The 21,626-nt window shown below is 44.6% G+C and overlaps 1 protein-coding gene across 1 annotated transcript in view; it reads left to right on the plus strand.

Annotated features, from left to right (window-relative positions):
- The first annotated feature begins 752 nt into the window (after positions 1-752).
- LOC139578119 (AT-rich interactive domain-containing protein 3B-like) overlaps positions 753-21,626 on the plus strand; it is a 35,730-nt gene continuing 14,856 nt past the window's right edge. Inside the window, exons 1-2 of the mRNA XM_071405357.1 lie at positions 753-1,060; positions 2,772-3,416. Coding sequence (XP_071261458.1) covers positions 1,037-1,060; positions 2,772-3,416 — 669 coding nt within the window. The 5' untranslated portion in view covers positions 753-1,036. The remainder of the gene's footprint in view (positions 1,061-2,771; positions 3,417-21,626) is intronic.

A 21,626-nucleotide genomic window follows, 5' to 3' on the forward strand; every position in this document is an offset into this window, starting at 1 on the left:
GACTGTCTAGCCAGTGGGCCCAGTTGATTGGTGTTTCTTCTGATGATATACACAAGGAAGTAAGTAGCACGTTAGATGAGCGGGGCAACAGTATGTTGATGGTTGTAGATTAGTCTGTTGGCATGGAAATAACTGAATTAACAGGGAGCTAATGTGACCATTACAATTACAGCATGCTAAGCTAACTCGCTCTTACAGCAATAACATACAAAAAGCACATCTCAGGACGCCCCCAACACCTAACAGGTACCATACATATAAACATCAGGACATGTACATAGTGAATTCATACACATTGTAAATATGAGAATATAATACAGTATTTCAGAACGTGACCGACTGCATGCATGTCAATATCAGACGGGGAAGAATTTATGTTCGCGATCTCCCCTAATCTGCAAGCATGACCAATGGCATAACACCTTTTTGATATGTAAATCCAACCAACCAATAGGAATACATAAACATTGAATACATATTTCTGCAGAGTCAAGTGGGAACGCAACTAACCCTGCTACACGTGCAAAATACGTTGATCACCCATAGATACATGTATTGTTGTTGGTTAGTTGGATATAAACTATGCTATGAAAAACAGCTTCACATAGCAGGCTACAGTTGCGTCATTTATTCTATAAATACTATTCATAGTGAAAAGTATTTCACTTTGCTGTGTGAGGAGCACTGTGGTAAGAATTGACCAACACCATAATGTTGCAAACGAAGAGGCACCACTTTTCAAGTAGGGCGGGCCTTCTCTTGTTACTGTGGGGGTGTAGTAGACTACTAACCTATACAGGCAAAGACAATCAAGACTAGGGTGGGTTTTTTTATGTTCAGGCTGCGGTCAGGGAGGTGAGGCCCGGCATTTACCCTACACTGGCCTCCTCGCCAATCTTCCTATCACAACCGTTACAGGCATTATATGGATTTCAACCGAAAGTTTATCATAATAAACTATATTGGCATATAAATTGATTTACGTAGGCGAGAGAACGGGTGGAAAAGAAGGTTAAATTGGGAAGCTGAGGGGAGGATGGAAAACTCGAAATCGCAAATGGTGAGTTTCGATCGAGTCAGTCCGCTGCTGACTGACGGTTTCCTTTGGCACCGTGCCCCATTTAGTTAGATACTATAACAAATTGGGCAACAATCGTGAAAGTGATATGTAGTTTTACACTTTTGAAACTAATATTTTATAAACCATGATGGGACGACATTTTGTTACCTGGTCGGCGAATTGTTTACCTTATTCCTATACGTGTTTAAACATGATTGAGGCACTACTTTGGAAAACTAGGCGACTGTTGTACACGTCATGTTTGCTTTACCATCACCACGGAGCAGAAGAGATCACCTTTTGGAAAGTTGTAGATTGATACATTGTTGTCGATGGAATCTCGTGAAATAAACATTCGACGACATGTTTTCTATTCACCTTATAACACTTTGTAGATCAATCATAATTGTAAATTAATCTGTTGGCATTGTTTAAATGTAATTTAGACCAGGCGTGAGATGTATTTTTCTCAACAATAAGTTTGTTTGAGCCATCCACGTGCCAGTGCATCCTATTTATAAACATTAAAAAAACATAATTGGGGACTGTACTAACGGTCATTTCGATAGGGGCCTATTTTATCTAACCAATTTGGTTTAATAAATAATATTAAATTAATCATATTTTCCCTTTTGATGTCTTATTGGGCATAATACCGTGTGGTAGGTAACTTCCCCTGTTTATCAAAGAAAACATGCCTCCCCTTGCACGGTTTTTAAATAACTTGGAACATGCTGAAAAGAAAAGTCAATTATAGAAACGGTGTTGACTCTTCCACTGCCGCCATTTTCTTTCAGGTTAACTTATAGACCTATATGTTAACAGCTGGCCATACATTGTGTAGGTAAAATTCTGAAGTGGAGTGGTTGAAGCAGCAGAACCCTAGCCAGCAGAGCCGTCCTGCTTGCTTACTGGCTGCACTAGGGGCAGACAGCATTCCTGTGTACATTAAGACATTGAGTAGCCATTGTGAGATATGGCTAGGAAAATGTACCTCAATCCAGGGATGAGAAATGCATTGGAATCTGAATTGGCCCATTATTCCAAATGTGCTATACTTAAGCTAGCAGTTTAATCTTTACGGTGTGACAATGCATTTCTCATCCTTGGATTGAGGAACATCTTCAGAGACACATATTGTGCTATTCTTTATTTATTTTGCTCTAGCACTACACAGCTGATTCAAATAACCAACTCATCATCAAGCTTTGATTCTTTGAATTGTCTGTGTAGTGCTTGGGCAAACACCAAAATGTGCACTCAGGGGGGCAGGGACGAGTTTGGGAAACCCTGTCTTAATATACACAGGAATGCTGTCCGACCCTGGTGCAGCTGTAACCAAGCAGGTTGGATCTGCTGGCTACCCAGAACCCCACATATAGAAAAAGCTTACACCCCTGTAACACCCAGCCATACACTACATAACTATACAAATAAGATATTCTATCTTTGGGGAAAATCTTAATTATTATATATATATATTTTTTAATTGAACATTTAACTAGGCAAGTCAGTTAACAACAAATTGTTATTTAAAATGATGGCCTCTACAATGTATCTGTGTGGACATTGTTTATCTCTAGTCTATAAATTCCATAATGTATCTTTTTTTGTACAATATTTTTACTTCCTTACATCTGTGGGGGAAAAATAAGATATCTGTTTACAATATATTTACTCTCTACATTTCGTTCCTTTCGTCTCCCTACAGCCCAACCTATCGCAGGAGGCTGGGGGGGGTCTAGGTCTGGGTAGCCCTGTTGGTGTCAGACTAGAGGCTGTGATGGAGCAGCTCCAGAGACAACAGGAGGCCAAGCTGGAGATGGACCGGCAGGAGAAACACCTCCGCCAGGCTCAAATGATGTTCATTAAACACGTAACTGCGACCCGGAACACTGGAGTCCCCCTGGACTCTGCCTTCCTGGGCAAACGGGGGGAAGGAACCGGGACAGGAAGGACCCCTCAGATGGGTCAGCAACAGGCCGAGGCTGGTGGTAGTAACAGCAACACTCAACGTGTTGTGCATAGGGAGAATGGAGAAGAGGAACTGGGAGGTGAAGGGTCAGAGGAAGAAGATGAGGAAGAAGAAAGGATGGCATATGAAGAAGAGAACAGTGAGGATGATGATGGTGGCCACATGACGAAGATGTCTCCACTCCAACAGGATAGTTCCTTATCTTCTTTTCCTCTGTATTCAACCTCTCCGTCAGCGGCTGCTCAACACAGCGCCGCTTCCCTTCCTATGAATCTAAAGCAAGAGTCTGAGGAGAAGGAGCAGTCTACCACAGAACAACATCCCTTCACATCATCCAATGGATTTGGAGATTGGAGCTTTGATGATGGACCATACAAACAAGTAAGTTGTATTCCACCCTTCATTCAACCCCTTACACTCTATAAATGTTTTGTGGTAAGATTTTACATTCCAAAAGCCAGGAGTGTGATCTACTTCCACTTGAAGAACATTGGAATGGGTCTCTATGGGGACTGGGTCTCTACGGCGACTGGGTCTCTACGGGGACTGGGTCTCTACGGGGACTGGGTCTCTACGGGGAATGGGTCTCTACGGCGACTGGGTCTCTACGGCGACTGGGTCTCTACGGGGAATGGGTCTCTACGGGGACTGGGTCTCTACGGGGACTGGGTCTCTACGGCGACTGGGTCTCTACGGGGACTGGGTCTCTACGGGGACTGGGTCTCTACGGGGACTGGGTCTCTACGGCGACTGGGTCTCTACGGGGACTGGGTCTCTACGGGGACTGGGTCTCTACGGCGACTGGGTCTCTACGGGGACTGGGTCTCTACGGGGACTGGGTAGCCTAAACTGTAGGAAGACACTGGTGGTGTGTATGCTTTACTGAGAAATTAGCATTAGGTGTCCCATGTGCAGCAAACAGCCCAGCAGCAGACATAATATTGAATCCACACATGAATTTACCATGTTACAAAAGTGTTCACAGAGTTTTTTTGTGTGTTTTCCCTCTCCATTGATCACAGCAGTTCTATGTAAAAACAGGCTATTATCTACTGTTTGCCTACTGCAAAGTGGTATGCAGTCACTTTTAATGACTGGCTCCATATGAAACTTGTATAATGCTTCACAGTGAGGGGAGGAGGAAGGGCCATCTTTTTCTTCTTCTTCTGTTGTTTTGTTTCCATCCCTCCTTGCTCTCTGTTGACCCACTCACACTGAGAGTCAAGGACTGAACACTGGCACACGGCCATCTCTGCTACTGCTGCTAAAATAATATAGTAACATACAATGTCCCACTTTAGCAAAACTGTGTTTTTATCCAAAATGACTTGGTAGACTAGAGTGATTGCATAGAGCCTACATTTTTATATTCTCTTGACGAGCTGTTAACATAAATGGAATAGCTGGCCAGCACACTGAGATTAATGCATTTTTTAGTAGGGGTGTGATCCTTATTGGACATGAACTCATGACTTTGGCATTGCTTGTAGCACACAGACAGACAGCCTGCACTGCTTCTGCTTCCTGTTTCTTCACATGTAGAGGTCAGGCAGAGAGCACAGAGAACTGTATTCTCCCGGCAGCTAGCCTAACAGGAAGGGGAGAGGAGGTTATTCTCCCACTTTCTTCTTTGTCATCGTGTCTTCCTGGCCACTAGCCCAACAGGAGGGGAGTTTATTCAGCCCGGACGCTCCAGGGGTTTTCCCACCTTCTCCTTTCGGCTGGTGTGACTTCTTCTTGGTTACGTCCCAAATGTCACCCTATACCTTATATAGTGTACTACTTTCTACATGGACTCTGGTCAAAAGTAGTGCACTATATAGGGAATAGGGTGCCGTTTGGGAGGGTACCCTCCACACTCTCCACACAGAAGGGTTCTTGGCAGAGCTAAGTAGCCTTGGCCTCTGTCCAAGACACTGTTGAATGAATGGGAACTACTGGAAACAGCTGGTTCAGAGTGAGATGTGATAGGCCATAAAGTGGGAGACTAGTATTTGTGGATGAATATGACACCAAATACATTTTTTTGGGGGGGGTTGGGGTGGCAATCAAATCAAATTGTATTTGTCACATGCGCCGAACACAACAGGTGTAGATCTTACAGTGAAATGCTTACCTACAAGCCCTGAATCAACAATGCAGTTAAGAAAAATACCTAAAAAAAATAAGAAATGTAAAGTAACAAATAATTAAAGAGCAGCAGTAAAATAACAATAGCGAGGCTATATGCAGGGGGTACCGGTATTTGATATTTTAATTAGGATCCCCATTAGCCAGCAGCTACTCTTCCTGGGGTCCACACAAAACATGAAACATTATACAGAACATAATTAGACAAGAACAGCTCAAGGACAGATCTACATACATACATCTTGGCCATGTTCTGTTATAATCTCCACCCGGCACAGCCAGAAGAGGACTGGCCACACCTCATAGCCTGGTTCCTCTCTAGGTTTCTTCTTAGGTTCTGGCCTTTCTAGGGAGTTTTTCCTAGCCACCGTGCTTCTACACCTGCATTGTTTGGGGTTTTAGGCTGGGTTTCTGTACAGCTCTTTGAGATATCAGCTGATGTAAGAAAGGCTTTATAAATACATTTGATTGATTTGATTTTTAAAAAGGCACACGTAGTCTACATATCAATACATACACAAACTATCTAGGTCCAATAGGGCAGAGTCGTTGTGCCGCGAGGTGATGCTTTATCTGTTTTTTGAAACCAGGTTTGCTGTTTATTTGAGCAATATGAGATAGGAGTTCCATGCAATAAGTGCTATGTATAATACTGTACGTTTTCTTGAATTTGTTCTGGATTTGGGGACTGAAAAGACCCCTGGTGGCATGTCTGGTGGGATACGTGTGTGTGTAAGTTGACTATGCAAATAATTTGGGATTTTCAACACATTAATGTTTCTTATAAAATGAAGTGATACAGTCAGTCTCTCCTCAACTCATAGCCAAGAGAGACTGGCATGCATAGTATTAATATTAGCCCTCTGATTATAATTAAGAGCAAAATGTGCAGCTCTGTTCTGGGCCAGCTGCAGCTTAACTAGGTCTTTCCTTGCAGCACTGGACCACATGACTGGACAATAATCAAGATTAGACAAAACTAGAGCCTGCAGAACTTGCTTTTTGGAGTGGTGTCAAAAAAATGGAGCATCTCTTTATTACGGCTAGACCTCTTCCCATCTTTGCAACCATTGAATCTATATGTTTTGACCATGACAGTTTACAATCTAAGCAAACGCCAAGTAATTTAGTCTCCTCAACTTGTTCAACACCCACACCATTTATTACCAGAATCAGCTGAGGTCTAGTACTTAAGGAATGATTTGTACCAAATACAATACTCTTAGTTTTAGTGATGTTCAGGACCAGTTTATTACTGGCCACCCGTTCCAAAACAGACTGCAACTCTTTGTTTAGGGTTTCAATGACTTCACTAGATGTGGTTGCGATGCGTATATGGTTGAATCATCAGCATACATGGACACATGCTTTGTTTAATGCCAGTGGCAGGTCATTGGTAAAAATAGAAAAGAGTAGAGGGCCTAGAGAGCTGCCCTGCGGTACACCACACTTTACATGTTTAATATTAGAGAAGCTTCCATTAAAGAAAACCCTTTGAGTTCTATTGGATAGATAGCTCTGAATCTACGATATGGCAGAGGTTGACAAGCCATAACACAAGTTTTTTTAACAACCGGTTATGGTCCATAATATCAAAGGCTCACTGAAATCTAACAGTACAGCTCCCACAATCTTCTTATTATCAATGTCTTTCAACCAATCATCAGTCATTTGTGTCAGTGTAGTACATGTTGAGTGCCCTTCTCTGTAAGCATGCTGAAAGTCTGTTGTTAATTCGTTTACAGAGAAATAGCATTGTATTTGGTCAAACACAATTCTTTCCAACAGTTTGCTAAGAGCTGGCAGCAAGCGTATAGGTCTGCTGTTAGAACCAGTAAAGGCCACTTTACCACTCTTGGGTAGTGGAATTACTTTGGCTTCCCTCCAGGCCTGAGGACAAAGACTTTCCTCTAGGCTCAGATTAAAGATATGACAGATAGGAGTGGCTATAGAGGCAGCTACCATCCTCATTAGCTTTCCATCTAAGTTGTCAATGCCAGGAGGTTTGTCATTATTGATCGTGAACAATTATTTTTCAACATCTCCCACACAAACGTGACAAAATTCAAGCTTGCATGGCTTTTCTTTCATTGTTTTTTTATACATGAATATAATTGCTCACTGTTTGTCGTGGGTATTTCCTGCCTAAGTTTGCCCACTTTGCCAATGAAATAATCATTAAAATAATTGGCAACATCAAATGGTTTTGTGATGAATAAGCCATCTGATTCGATGAAAGATGGTGTTGAATTTGTCTTTCTGCCCATATTTTCATTTAAAGTACTCAATTTTTTCCCCATTCTTTATATCATTGATCTTAGCTTCATAATAAAGTTTAAACTCAACAAAAAGAATAGTCACAAAATTCCTCAATTTGCAGTAAGTCAGCCAGTCAGATGTGCAGCCAGACTTATTAGCCACTCCTTTTGCCCCATCTCTTTGAACCATACAGTTTTTCAATTCCTCATCAATCCATGGAGCCTTAAGAAACTGACTGTTAGAACTGTTAACAGGTGCATGTGTATCAATAATTGGAAGAAGCAATTTCATAAATACAATAAGTGCAGTGTCTGGATGCTCCTCATTAATCACATCAGACCAACAAATATTTTTAACATCATCCACGTAAGAGTCACAGCAAAATCTTTTGTATGATCTCTTATACACTATTTTAGGCCCAGCTGTTGGAACTTTGGCTTTCCTTGATATATCCACTATATTGTGGTCACTGCATCTAATGGGTACGGATACAGCTTTAGAGCACAGTTCTACAGTATGAGTACAAATGTGATCGATACATGTGGATCATCTTGTACCTGTACTGTTTTTAAACAGCCCGGTAGGTTGATAACAAAGTCAATGTGCGGAGGCACCGGTTAGTCGAGGTAACTGAGTAGTGCAGGTAGTCTGGGTATCCATTTAATTAGAGCAGCCTTTCTTAAAGTGTGGGTCGCGGACCTGTTAATGGTGGTCCGCAACGTTTCAGAGTAAATGTATAACTATTTCATTGATTACTGGAATTGATTTGGCCAAGTGCAACTGTGCTCACTGTTCAGTGCGCTCTCTGCTTAGCAACAGTCTCTGCTTAGCAACAGTCTCTGCTTAGCAACAGTCTCTGCTTAGCAACAGTTTGGCAGCTGTGGGAGTGGGAGATGCCCGTGTGTTTCGCGGTTTACCGGATCTTTTTTTTCTGCCGTTTTCTTGAAGATCCCTCCGCGACACACGCTGCACCGCTGTCGTTCAGCAGCAGATGATGCGCTGTCAGCTACTGACTTGCCATTCCCACTCGCCATCACTCACCGCTGTCATCAAATTGACTCAAGCTAGCCACAGTTCTGACTGAGCTCAATCATCATGAAACGTAAATACAGCAATGAGTTTCTCTCTCTTGGTTTCATAAAACTTTGAGAAATAACACGGGGCGCCCACAATGTGTTATGTGCGGAGAAGTGCTTAGTAATGAGTCAAAGCGAACAAGTTAATATAATGACACGTCCTGACCAAACATCCGCAGCATGATGGTAAACGCAGGGAGTTCTTTCAGAACAGGATAGAATGCTTCAGGTAACAGTGCTTCGACAGTGGAGAAGTCAGTCAGCTAGCAAGGCATTGTCATTTCATAACAGGTGATGATTAGCAGAAATAAGGGAGTACAGTCGTGGCCAGAAGTTTTGAAAATTTACACGAATATTAATTTTCACAGTTTGCTCTTCAGTGTCTTTAGATATTTTTGTCAGATGTTACTATGGAATACTGAAGTATAATTACAAGCATTTCATAAGTGTCAAAGGCTTTTATTGACAATTACATGAAGTTGATGCAAAGAGTCAATATTTGCAGTGTTGACCCTTCTTTTTCAAGACCTCTGCAATTCACCCTGGCAGGCTGTCAATTAACTTCTGGGCCACATCCTGACTGATGGCAGCCCATTCTTGCATAATCAATGCTTGGAGTTTGTCAGAATCTGTGCGTTTTTGTTTGTCCACACGCCTCTTGAGGATTGACCACAGGTTTTCAATGGGATTAAGGTCTGGGGAGTTTCCTGGCCATGGACCCAAAATATCGATGTTTTGTTCCCCAAGCCACTTAGTTATCACTTTTGCCTAATGGCAAGGTGCTCCATTGTGCTAGAAAATGCATTGTTCGTCACCAAACTGTTCCTGGATGGTTGGGAGAAGTTGCTCTCGGAGGATGTGTTGGTACCATTCTTTATTCATGGCTGTGTTCTTAGGCAAAATTGTGAGTGAGTCCACTCCCTTGGCTGAGAAGCAACCCTCACATGAATGGTCTCAGGATGCTTTACTGTTGGCATGACACAGGACTGATGGTAGCGTTCACCTTGTCTTCTCCAGACAAGCTTTTTCCGGATGCCCCAAACAATCAGAAAGGGGATTCATCAGAGAAAATTACTTTACCCCAGTCCTCAGCAGTCCAATCCCTGTACTTTTTGCAGAATATAGTCTGTCCCTGATGTTTTTCCTGGAGAGAAGTGGCTTCTTGGCTGCCCTTCTTGACACCAGGCCATCCTCCAAAAGTCTTCGCCTCACTGTGCGTGCAGATGCACTCACACCTGCCTGCTGCCATTCCTGAGCAAGCTCTGTACTGATGGTGCCCCAATCCGGCTGCTGAATCAACTTTAGGAGACGGTCCTGGCACTTGCTGGACTTTCTTGGGTGCCCTGAAGCCTTCTTCACAACAATTGAACCGCTCTCCTTGAAGTTCTTGAAGATCAGATAAATGGTTGATTTAGGTGCAATCTTACTGGCAGCAATATCCTTGCCTGTGAAGCCCTTTTTTGTGCAAAGCAATGATAACGGCAAGTGTTTCCTTGCAGGTGACCATTGTCAGAGGAAGAACAATGATTCCAAGCACCACCCTCCTTTTGAAGCTTCCAGTCTGTTATTCGAACTCAATAAGCATGACAGAGTGATCACCAGCCTTGCCCTCGTCAACACGACGAGGGAATCAGTGACATGTCAGCTGGTCCTTTTGTGGCAGGGCTGAAATGCAGTGGAAATGTTTTTTTGGTGATTCAGTTAATTTGCATGGCAAAGAGGGACTTTGCAATTAATTGCAATTCATCTGATCACATTTCATAACATTCTGGAGTATATGCAAATTTCCACCATACACACTGAGGCAGCAGACTTTGTGAAAATTATTATTTGTGTCATTCTCATAACTTTTGGCCACGACTGTACACTCTCATAGTAGATGTGAGTTTCTCTTTCAAACAATCCCCTGGGCTTGTACACAGCTAATAGCTAATGTGAACCAAAGTAAGCTAGCTAGCAACTGTAAGTATCAGTAAATACAGATGAAGATAAAAAATGATTAGCAGTTGCCATACCAGGCAGTGATGCAACCAGTCAGGATGCTCTCGATGGTGCAGCTGTAGAACTTTTTTGAGGATCTGAGGACCCATGCCAAATATTTTCAGTCTCCTGAGGGGGAATAGGTTTTGTCGTGCCCTCTTCACAACTCTCTTGGTGTGTTTGGACCATGTTAGTTTGTTGGTGATGTGGACACCAAGGAACTTGAAGCTCTCAACCTGCACCACCCGTCGATGAGAATGGGGGCGTGCTCCGTCCTCCTTTTCCTGTAGTCCACAATCATCTCCTTTGTCTTGATCACGTTGAGGGAGAGGTTGTTGTCCTGGCACCACACGACCAGGTCTCTGACCTCCTCCCTATATCCTGTCTCGTCGTTGTTGGTGATCAGGCCTACCACTGTTGTCATCGGCAAACTTAATTATGGTGTTAGTCGTGCCTGGCCATGCAGTCATGAGTGAACAGGGAGTACAGGAGGGGACTGAGCACGCACCTCTGAGGGGTCCCTGTGTTGAGGATCAGTGTACCAGACGTGCTGTTGCCTACCCTTACCACCTGGGGTTGCCTGTTAGGAAGTCCAGGATCCAGTTGCAGAGGAAGGTGTTTAGTCCCATGGTCCTTAGCTTATTGATGAGCTTTGAGGGCACTATGGTGTTGAACGCTGAGCTGTACTCAATGAACAGCATTCTCACATAGGTGTTCCTTTGTCATCCATTCTTATAAGCTTCCCGGTTAGAGTCCTGCTCCTTGAAAGCAGCAGCTCTACCCTTTAGCTCAGTGCGGATGTTGCCTGTAATCAATGGCTTCTGGTTAGGGTATGTACGTACAGTCACTTTTCGGGACGACGTCATCAATGCACTTATTGATGAAGCCAGTGACAGATGTGGTGTACTCCTCAATGCCATCAGAAGAATCCTGGAACATATTCCAGTCTGTGCTAGCAAAACAGTCCTGTAGCTTAGCATCTGTTTTTTTATAGACTGAGTCACTGGTACTTCCTGCTTTAGTTTTTGCATGTAATCAGGAGGATATATTTATGGTCCGATTTGCCAAATGGAGGGCGAGGGAGAGCTTTGTATGTGTCTCTGTGTGTGGAGTAAAGGTGGTCTAGAGGTGTTTTTTTCTCCATCCGGTTGCACATTTAACATGCTGATAGAAATTAGGTAAAACGCATTGTTTCCCTGCATTAAAGGTATTTCATTAACAAACCTCCAAGAACTAACAAAAGGTTGGACATAGACTGAGAAACACTTTATTAAACTTTGAGTTAGCTGGGTGTGGGGGCGACTTTTACCTGGGTGTGGTGAAAGATAATGAGTGCGGTACGGATTTCTTTAGAGGTGCCTGACGTCAATCTTTTACTTGTTCTTTTTGAAGGGTGTAATCCATTCTTACATTATTTTAGCCACCCCCCCAAGGTCATGTATCCACTACCCAGACCCCCTGTAATTTGAACCATTTCATTTCTTTTTCATCTTTACTGCACCCTATAGAATTGTCTTCCCCTTTGGTCCTAGTGTCAGTTGTCATTAAAGATGGTGGTGGAGGTGAGAGGATTTGTTTGAGAATATTACATCTTTCTGATTTTCCTTCTGTGTTCAATCCAGTTAAGAAACATTAAAGAAAGATACTTCCCCCTTATCTCTGGTTTAATTGAAACTTGTCCCTCAGTGAGATAAGTACATTTTAAAGGTGTTTTTTGAGTTGGATGGGTGTAGTACTAGGATAGTGTCCTGGATTAAGGTCTGCCTCAAATGCTTTAATTCCCTTTCAACTTTTACTGCAGCCTATAGACTAGTTTTCCTCCTTAGTCTCAGGGTCAGATGTCATTAAAGATGGAGGTGGAGAGCCAGACTGTCTGTCCGTACAAAGGCTAGCAGATGCCATAAAATCCATTTACAAATGAGAGAGTGGAGGATGGGTTTTAATTTTTAAAAGCTTTTTGCTCAATAGATGTAAATAAGAATTTGTTCTAAACTGACTTGCCTAATTAAAGGTTAAATTAATAAACAAATAGTAACACAAACATAGGCACAGACACATGCATACAGTACACACACATGATAACATACGCACTACACACACGTTCACATGGATTTTGCGTTGTAGATATGTGGTAGTGGAGTATGGGCCTGAGGGCACACACTTAAGTGTGTTGTGGATTCTGTAATGAATTTATTGTAATGTTTTTACTGCCTTAATTTTGCGGGACCCCAGGAAGAGTAGTTGCTGCCTTGGCAGCAGCTAATGGGGATAATTTAATAAATACAAAATACAAAATGGTCGTCTGTTTCTCAGTTGGTAGAGCATGGTGCTTGCAATGCCATGATAGTGGGTTAGATTCCCGGGACCACCCATGTGTGAACTGAATGCACGCAGCACTATGTCACTTTGGATAAAAAAAAGTCTGCTAAATACTATATATTATTAATGGCAAAATCGGTCCCATATCTTCGACAATCAGCACATTACATAGTTGTTTAAAGGGGCCTGACCTTGTGAATGGGGCCAAGAGGAGATCTTCTTTTTAGTACTGCATTTCTGTCAATAACAACAACAAAAAGTTGTCTTAACGAGGCTAGCCTGGTTAAATTTAATGAAATGAATTCAGTACTTGCGTCATTGACCACCCCTGGTCCTTGCATAATTCAGCTGTCGCTCGGCAACGCTTTGTGCTGCAGTTTGGCACAGCTGCACATGATCAATGGAGCCCTAAACACAGCCCTGATTTGGTTTTATTCTGGCCTCATTTACGTTGATTGATGAGGACCAACTGTCTTGTGGATACAAGATGGTTTATAAACCAAGTGGAGAAGGTTAAAGGGTCTGTCTTTACATTAGTTCTGCCTAGGGGTGTAACGGTTCACCAAACCCATGGTTTTGTACATGTTGCCGTTTTGGGGAAAGTTAAATGCCATTCACAATGTTCAGCGTTCACAATGTTCCTTGCATTGTTGTTGTGACCGGATCAACATGTTAGGCCTCTCAAGTTTCCATTCTGATGCTGCGTTTGTAACCATGTGGGAGGTGGGAATTTAAGTCGTAAATAAAAGTTGGATGAATTCATGTGGTTTGAACTAGTTGAGAAATGCCATTTTGGCTAATGTCCAACAAGGTGTGTCAACCATAAATTAAAAGTACAGCTGTTATGCTGTCATCCCATAGGACGGCACACAATTGGCCCATTGTCGTCCGTCGTTCTTGGTTAGGGGAGGGTTTGGCCAGGATAGACCGTCATTCTAATTAAGAATTTGTTGTTCACTGACTTGCCTAGTTAAAGGTTAAATTTAAAAAAAAGTGACAGCCCAATCACATTACCCCATCGTGCTACCAACACGCCTCCTTTATGAGGGTCACAAGTGTGCATCTGGCGCTGAAGGAGGCAGTGTCATGGTGCGTTCGTAACCAAGTGGGAATCTACCACATACGACTGGGGGAAAAAAACACCTGAAAAGCTCTCAAACTGGCGATTTACTCATGGTGACCTCATCTACTAAGGAAATGGCCTCTAGTACAGCATTTTCGGCAGTTAAATGCAACAACAAAACAGTATTTATAAAAAGCAATCTATTCATGTGGTTTATGTACTCAGTTATTTGTTTAGAAGCATTTTTTATTTAACTTGGCAAGTCAGTTAAGAACAAATTCTTATTTACAATGACAGACTACCCCGGCCAAACTCGGACGACCCTCATATATTAGGGGCCATAAACCAAAGACTTTTAAAAATATTTAAACATAGCCTACCTACTACTCTTGTAATTTATTCTGTCCCGGTCAGAATCAGCTGCCAAGGGCTGCTTGAATTCAGAGGGGAGACGATGCTGTTTCTTTTCGTGCCAGTCTTGCTCCGGTGTACTGGGGTGATGTCTGCGTGACATGGGTCAACATGTGTGAGGTGTTGGCAGCTGCAAAGACTATTGTTGTTGAGCGTGGCAACACACTGTTTAACGTTTGATCCACAACTCTCTGTACATCTTTGGGCATCTTCTGGGATGCTAAAATGTTCCCACACGGGTGATTTTTAAAGGACAATTGAAGATCCTCCAGTTCTGGTTTATCCACCCCGCCACTCGACATCATATAGAACTAGTTATAGGCTGCGCCTCACAAAAGGACAGTTTTTGGAATGCGTCATTTAAGAATAGAATTTTACACCTTGTGCATAGTCTCTAGTTAAGGGAATAGCCTGGCATGTTTTCAGCTCCGATTTATTCAAGGCCTAGAACGCAGCATAGCCTAGTGGCCTTGTTTTTATTTTGTAAATTTTTGGTAGGTATTAATTAGGGTTCACAGTGCGGACCGAACCATCGGTACGAATTCATGTACCCTTTACACCCCTAGTCCTGTCCCACCCTATGGGTTATATGCCTTTTACATTAGTCCTGCCACTCTGGAGTGTGTGTGTGTGTGTGTGTGTGTGTGTGTGTGTGTGTGTGTGTGTGTGTGTGTGTGTGTGTGTGTGTGTGTGTGTGTGTGTGTGTGTGTGTGTGTGTGTGTGTGTGTGTGTGTGTGTGTGTGTGTGTGAAATGCATACATCTGTAATTGCAAACAAAGGTTTCTGTACCAAATATTAAGTTCTGCTTTTCTGATGTATCAAATACTTATGTCATGCAATAAAATGCAAATTAATTACTTAAAAATCATACAATGTGATTTTCTGGATTTTTGTTTTCACAGTTGAAGTGTACCTATGATAAAAATTACAGACCTCTACATGCTTTGTAAGTAGGATAACCTGCAAAATCGGCAGTGTGTCAAATACTTGTTCTCCCCACTGTATATAGATAGACAGACACACACAGACAGACAGATACACACAGACAGACAGATACACACAGACAGACAGACACACACAGACAGACAGATACACACAGACAGACAGACACACACAGACAGACAGACAGACAGACAGACAGACAGACACAGACAGATGAACTCAGCAAAAAAAGAAACTTCCCTTTTTCAGGACCCTGTTTTTAAAGATAATTTGTAAATATTCAAATAATTTCACAGATCTTCATTGTAAAGGGTTTAAACACTGTTTCCCATGCTTGTTCAATGAACCATAAACAATTAATGAACATGCACCTGTGGATCGGTCGTTAAGACACTAACAGCTTACAGACGGGAGGCAATTAAGGTCACAGTTATGAAAACTTAGGACACTAAAGAGGCCTTTCTACTGACTCTGAAAAACACCAAAAGAAAGATGCCCAGGGTCCCTGCTCATCTGTGTGAACATGCCTTAGGCATGCTGCATGGGGAATGCAGATGTGGCCAGGGAAATAAATTGCAATGTCTGTACTGTGAGACGCCTAAGACAGCGCTACAGGAGACAGGATGAACAGCTGATCGATGTGGAGGGTCCGTTGTGGTCTGGGGCGGAATGTCACAGCATCGGACTGAGCTTGTTGTCATTTCAGGCAATCACAACACTGTGTGTTACATGGAAGACATCCTCCTCCCTCATGTGGTACCCTTCCTGCAGGCTCATCCTGACATGACCCTCCAGCATGACAATGCCACCAGACATACTGCTCATTCTGTGCGTGATTTCCTGCAAGACAGGAATGTCAGTGTTCTGCCATGGCCAGCGAAGAGCCCGGATCTCAATCCCATTGAGCACATCTGGGACCTGTTGTATAAGTAGGGTGAGGGCTATTATGTTAGCACAGCTGAAAACTGTAGTGCTGATTAAAGAAGCAATAAAACTGGCCTTCTTTAGACTAGTTGAGTATCTGGAGCATCAGCATTTATGGGTTCGATTACAGGCTCAAAATGGACAGAAACAAAGCACTTTCTTCTGAAACTCGTCAGTCTATTCTTGTTCTGAGAAATGAAGGCTTTTCCATGCGAGATGTTGGCAAGAAACTGAAGATCTCGTACAACGCCGTTTACTACTCTCTTCACAGAACAGCGCAAACTGTCTCTAACCAGAATAGAATGAGGAGTGGGAGGCCCCGGTGCACAACTGAGCAAGAGGACAAGTACATTAGAATGTCTAGTTTGAGAAACAGACGCCTCACAAGTCCTCAACTGGCAGCTTCATTAAATAGTACCCGCAAAACACCAGTCTCAACGTTAACAGTGAAGAGGCGACTCTGGGATGCTGGCCTTCTAGGCAGAGTTCCTCTGTCCAGTGTCTGTGTTCTTTTGCCCATCTTAATCTTTTCTTTTTTTTGGCCAGTCAGAGATATAGCTTTTTCTTTGCAGCTCTGCCTAGAAGGCCAGCATCCTGGAGTCGCCTCTTCACTGTTGATGTTGAGACTGGTGTTTTGCGGATGCTTTTCTTTCAACATGGACAAATCTAATTTACCCCAAAATTTTGAAATTGTGTGTGTGTACGTATACATAACGTAACAAGCTCTTTCCGTGACAAACTGACCAGGTGAATCCAAGTGAAAACTATGATCCCTTTATTGCTGTCACCTGTTAAATCCACTTCAATTAGTGTAGATGAAGGGGAGCAGATGGGTGAAAGAAGGATTTTAAGTCTTGAGACATGGATTGTGTGCCATTCAGAGGGTGAATGGGCAAGACAAAAGATTGAAATGCCTTTGAACATGGTATGGTACTAGGTGCCAGTTTGTCAAGAACTGCAACGCTGCTGGGTTTTTCCACACTCAACAGTTTCCCCTGTGTATCAAGAACGGTCCACCATCCAAAGGACATCCAGCCAACTTGACACAACTGTGGGGAAGCATTAGAGTCAACATGGACCAGCATCCCTGTGGAACACTTTCAACACCTTGTAGAGTCCATGACCTGATGAATTGAGGCTGTTCTGAGGACAACAGGGGAGGAGGTGCAACTCAATATTAGGAAGGTGTTTCTAATGTTTAGTATACTCAGTGTATAGCGGTGGAGAGGGGTGGCGAGGGAGTGGAAAGGTGGAGATGGGGAGTGGTGTGGAGAGGGGGAGTGGTGTGGGGAGGAGGAGTGGTGTGGAGATGGGGAGTGGTGTGGAGAGGAGGAGTGGTGTGGTGTGGAGAGGAGGAGTGGAGTGGAGTGTTTAAAAAAATATATATATTTATACGTTTGTCATTCATTTGGATTTATTTTGCATTGTGCGGTACAGGATGGTAATGTTTGAAAAGAGTTTTTAAGATTCTAGAAATATCTAAAATGGAGTTTACATTTTTTATATTTTTTAATGTCATCCATTTTAGTAGCCTGATTGGGAAAAGACTTGGCTTTTTATGTTCTTAATAGCAATGATGTTGTAGCAATCTGGTGTCTTTGAATGTTTCCTTTTTTTTAAAACAAATAGCTTTGGAGATGAATAACCTATCAGTCCTGAAACGTGCAGAATGCACACACCACCCGACGAGCAACAACTTCCACAGTGCTGGGCCAGGGCCAGCCATGTTTAATCCTTGAAACGTGCAGAATGCACACACCACCCGACGAGCAACAACTTCCACAGTGCTGGGCCAGGGCCAGCCATGTTTAATCCTTGAAACGTGCAGAATGCACACACCACCCGACGAGCAACAACTTCCACAGTGCTGGGCCAGGGCCAGCCATGTTTAATCCTTGAAACGTGCAGAATGCACACACCACCCGACGAGCAACAACTTCCACAGTGCTGGGCCAGGGCCAGCCATGTTTAATCCTTGAAACGTGCAGAATGCACACACCACCCGACGAGCAACAACTTCCACAGTGCTGGGCCAGGGCCAGCCATGTTTAATCCTTGAAACGTGCAGAATGCACACACCACCCGACGAGCAACAACTTCCACAGTGCTGGGCCAGGGCCAGCCATGTTTAATCCTTGAAACGTGCAGAATGCACACACCACCCGACGAGCAACAACTTCCACAGTGCTGGGCCAGGGCCAGCCATGTTTAATCCTTGAAACGTGCAGAATGCACACACCACCCGACGAGCAACAACTTCCACAGTGCTGGGCCAAGGCCAGCCATGTTTAATCCTTGAAACGTGCAGAATGCACACACCACCCGACGAGCAACAACTTCCACAGTGCTGGGCCAAGGCCAGCCATGTTTAATCCTTGAAACGTGCAGAATGCACACACCACCCGACGAGCAACAACTTCCACAGTGCTGGGCCAAGGCCAGCCATGTTTAATCCTTGAAACGTGCAGAATGCACACACCACCCGACGAGCAACAACTTCCACAGTGCTGGGCCAAGGCCAGCCATGTTTAATCCTTGAAACGTGCAGAATGCACACACCACCCGACGAGCAACAACTTCCACAGTGCTGGGCCAAGGCCAGCCATGTTTAATCCTTGAAACGTGCAGAATGCACACACCACCCGACGAGCAACAACTTCCACAGTGCTGGGCCAAGGCCAGCCATGTTTAATCCTTGAAACGTGCAGAATGCACACACCACCCGACGAGCAACAACTTCCACAGTGCTGGGCCAAGGCCAGCCATGTTTAATCCTTGAAACGTGCAGAATGCACACACCACCCGACGAGCAACAACTTCCACAGTGCTGGGCCAAGGCCAGCCATGTTTAATCCTTGAAACGTGCAGAATGCACACACCACCCGACGAGCAACAACTTCCACAGTGCTGGGCCAAGGCCAGCCATGTTTAATCCTTGAAACGTGCAGAATGCACACACCACCCGACGAGCAACAACTTCCACAGTGCTGGGCCAAGGCCAGCCATGTTTAATCCTTGAAACGTGCAGAATGCACACACCACCCGACGAGCAACAACTTCCACAGTGCTGGGCCAGGGCCAGCCATGTTTAATCCTTGAAACGTGCAGAATGCACACACCACCCGACGAGCAACAACTTCCACAGTGCTGGGCCAGGGCCAGCCATGTTTAATCCTTGAAACGTGCAGAATGCACACACCACCCGACGAGCAACAACTTCCACAGTGCTGGGCCAGGGCCAGCCATGTTTAATCCTTGAAACGTGCAGAATGCACACACCACCCGACGAGCAACAACTTCCACAGTGCTGGGCCAGGGCCAGCCATGTTTAATCCTTGAAACGTGCAGAATGCACACACCACCCGACGAGCAACAACTTCCACAGTGCTGGGCCAGGGCCAGCCATGTTTAATCCTTGAAACGTGCAGAATGCACACACCACCCGACGAGCAACAACTTCCACAGTGCTGGGCCAGGGCCAGCCATGTTTAATCCTTGAAACGTGCAGAATGCACACACCACCCGACGAGCAACAACTTCCACAGTGCTGGGCCAGGGCCAGCCATGTTTAATCCTTGAAACGTGCAGAATGCACACACCACCCGACGAGCAACAACTTCCACAGTGCTGGGCCAAGGCCAGCCATGTTTAATCCTTGAAACGTGCAGAATGCACACACCACCCGACGAGCAACAACTTCCACAGTGCTGGGCCAAGGCCAGCCATGTTTAATCCTTGAAACGTGCAGAATGCACACACCACCCGACGAGCAACAACTTCCACAGTGCTGGGCCAAGGCCAGCCATGTTTAATCCTTGAAACGTGCAGAATGCACACACCACCCGACGAGCAACAACTTCCACAGTGCTGGGCCAAGGCCAGCCATGTTTAATCCTTGAAACGTGCAGAATGCACACACCACCCGACGAGCAACAACTTCCACAGTGCTGGGCCAAGGCCAGCCATGTTTAATCCTTGAAACGTGCAGAATGCACACACCACCCGACGAGCAACAACTTCCACAGTGCTGGGCCAAGGCCAGCCATGTTTAATCCTTGAAACGTGCAGAATGCACACACCACCCGACGAGCAACAACTTCCACAGTGCTGGGCCAAGGCCAGCCATGTTTAATCCTTGAAACGTGCAGAATGCACACACCACCCGACGAGCAACAACTTCCACAGTGCTGGGCCAAGGCCAGCCATGTTTAATCCTTGAAACGTGCAGAATGCACACACCACCCGACGAGCAACAACTTCCACAGTGCTGGGCCAAGGCCAGCCATGTTTAATCCTTGAAACGTGCAGAATGCACACACCACCCGACGAGCAACAACTTCCACAGTGCTGGGCCAAGGCCAGCCATGTTTAATCCTTGAAACGTGCAGAATGCACACACCACCCGACGAGCAACAACTTCCACAGTGCTGGGCCAAGGCCAGCCATGTTTAATCCTTGAAACGTGCAGAATGCACACACCACCCGACGAGCAACAACTTCCACAGTGCTGGGCCAAGGCCAGCCATGTTTAATCCTTGAAACGTGCAGAATGCACACACCACCCGACGAGCAACAACTTCCACAGTGCTGGGCCAAGGCCAGCCATGTTTAATCCTTGAAACGTGCAGAATGCACACACCACCCGACGAGCAACAACTTCCACAGTGCTGGGCCAGGGCCAGCCATGTTTAATCCTTGAAACGTGCAGAATGCACACACCACCCGACGAGCAACAACTTCCACAGTGCTGGGCCAGGGCCAGCCATGTTTAATCCTTGAAACGTGCAGAATGCACACACCACCCGACGAGCAACAACTTCCACAGTGCTGGGCCAGGGCCAGCCATGTTTAATCCTTGCGTGTGACCAGGCACACCAGCTAACCATGACATCACTGAGCTAACTCTGTTGGATAAAGACCCTTATCCGCTCAGATAACCCCGGGCACAGCAAGAGGCCAGACCAATTATTTGGACTTGTGGAGGGGAGAGTGGAGGCCCGATAAGTTGATTTAAAGATCATTTGGATGAAAGATTTGCCCTCCCCCCTCTGTAACTGTGTGTTTTAGGGATAAGGTTTCACTGCAGGAGCAGCTGCACCTCTGGTAATGAAGCTCATTACTAGAAAAGCTACGGACAACGAACACAATTGCATCTAATCGATGGCAATTTGAATGCACAGAGATACCGTGATGAGATCTTGAGGCCCGTTATCATGCCATTCATCCGCTGCCATCACCTCATGTTTCAACATAATGCATGGTCCCATGTCGTAAGGATCTGTACACAACTCCTGGAAGCCGAAAATGTCCCTGTTCTTCCATGGCCTGCATACTCACCAGACATGTCACCCATTGAGCATATTTTGGATGCTCTGGATCGACATGTACGACAGTGTGTTCCAGTTCCCACCAATATCTAGCAACTTTGCACCATCATTGAAGAGGAGTCAGACAACATTCCACAGGCCACAATCAACAGCCTGATCA

The sequence above is a fragment of the Salvelinus alpinus genome, chromosome 6 (assembly GCF_045679555.1).
Source record: "Salvelinus alpinus chromosome 6, SLU_Salpinus.1, whole genome shotgun sequence".
In the NCBI taxonomy this organism is placed as follows: Eukaryota; Metazoa; Chordata; class Actinopteri; order Salmoniformes; family Salmonidae; genus Salvelinus; species Salvelinus alpinus.